General features: G+C 24.7%; 1 protein-coding gene across 1 annotated transcript; it reads right to left on the bottom strand.

Annotated features, from left to right (window-relative positions):
* Positions 1–43: 43 nt before the first annotated feature.
* EHI_091840 (cysteine surface protein, putative) lies at positions 44–1,167 on the bottom strand (the record flags this gene model as incomplete). Its single annotated transcript, XM_001914563.1, has 2 exons — positions 44–83; positions 164–1,167. The coding sequence occupies 2 exons, from the start codon at positions 1,165–1,167 to the stop codon at positions 44–46; spliced, it is 1,044 nt and encodes a 347-aa protein (XP_001914598.1).
* Between the last annotated feature and the right edge of the window lie 64 nt (positions 1,168–1,231).

Raw genomic sequence — 1,231 nt, 5'->3', positions numbered from 1 at the left:
AAATTTGATTCTTATTTTCTTTGATATTTCTGTAATTTTTCTTTTATTCATTATATCTTGTATTGATCCATATTTTGCATATTCTGTTACCATACATATTTTATTAGGAATAAATACTGCTCCATAAAATTGAATAATATATTCATTTCGAAATTTATCTAACATTGCTACTTCTTTCTCAAATTCTTTCTTTTTATCTTCATTTTCTTCAACTTGTTTCATTTTCTTAATTGCTACTTTATTTCCTCTAAATTCTCCAACATAAACAACTCCAAATGATCCTTCTCCTATTTTCTTTTCTTCTTTTATTTCATCAGGATCAAGTCGTGTTGATATTTCTGTTTCTCCTTCAATAGAAATACTTTTGATTGTTTCTTCTTGTGCTTTATTAAGTGTTTTACTAATTATCATTATTTTATCTTTGATTTTAGTTGTACATTTGATTGTAATGAATAATTCAAATTCACATGCATATCCTCCTTCAATTGTAATGACATTTGGGTTTGTTCTAATTGAATATTTCTCATTTTCTTCTTTACTACTTATTTGTATCTTCATCTTTTCTTTTTTATCATTTCCAATACAAATTAATTCTCGTATTTCTTCATTCACTTTAATTTCTTCTCCTTCTTGAAGTTCAATTTCTTTCTTACTTGTTAATATTCCATCTCCAAGTGATATGAATCTGATATTTGATTGTGTTATTTTGAATATTGTTGTTGTTTTCTCTCGTTCTTTCTTTTCTCTTCTCTTCATTATGTAATTAACCATCATTATTATCATTACAATTGTTATAATAATGATAATAATTATAATAATGACAATTATCATTATCATCCACCATACTACTTCTTTATTACATTCATTTCCTTCTTCATTCGTTCCATACCAAAATGAACATTTTGAACATTTATTATTCTTTACTTCTTTACATTTATTAATATCTGAATATTTAATACATTCTTTATTTTTTAATACATATTCATTTTCACAACTATTACATTCATTCTTTATTGAACATCTTGTACAATTCTCTTTACATTTTGAACATTCTTTATTTATTAAATAATATCCTTCTGAACATTCTCTACATCCATATTCTTTATCTATTTCTCCTTTACATCCTTTAACTTCGTCTATTGATTTACATTCTCCTATCCAACTCATGAAATATCCATCTGCACATGTTGTACATTTATCTTTTTGATTGCATGTTGCACATTTTTCTCCA

This window comes from Entamoeba histolytica, genomic scaffold (genome assembly GCF_000208925.1).
Source record: "Entamoeba histolytica HM-1:IMSS scf_1104750517699 genomic scaffold, whole genome shotgun sequence".
Classification (NCBI taxonomy): domain Eukaryota; phylum Evosea; order Mastigamoebida; family Endamoebidae; genus Entamoeba; species Entamoeba histolytica.
This window is presented reverse-complemented; position numbering and strand designations above follow the sequence as displayed.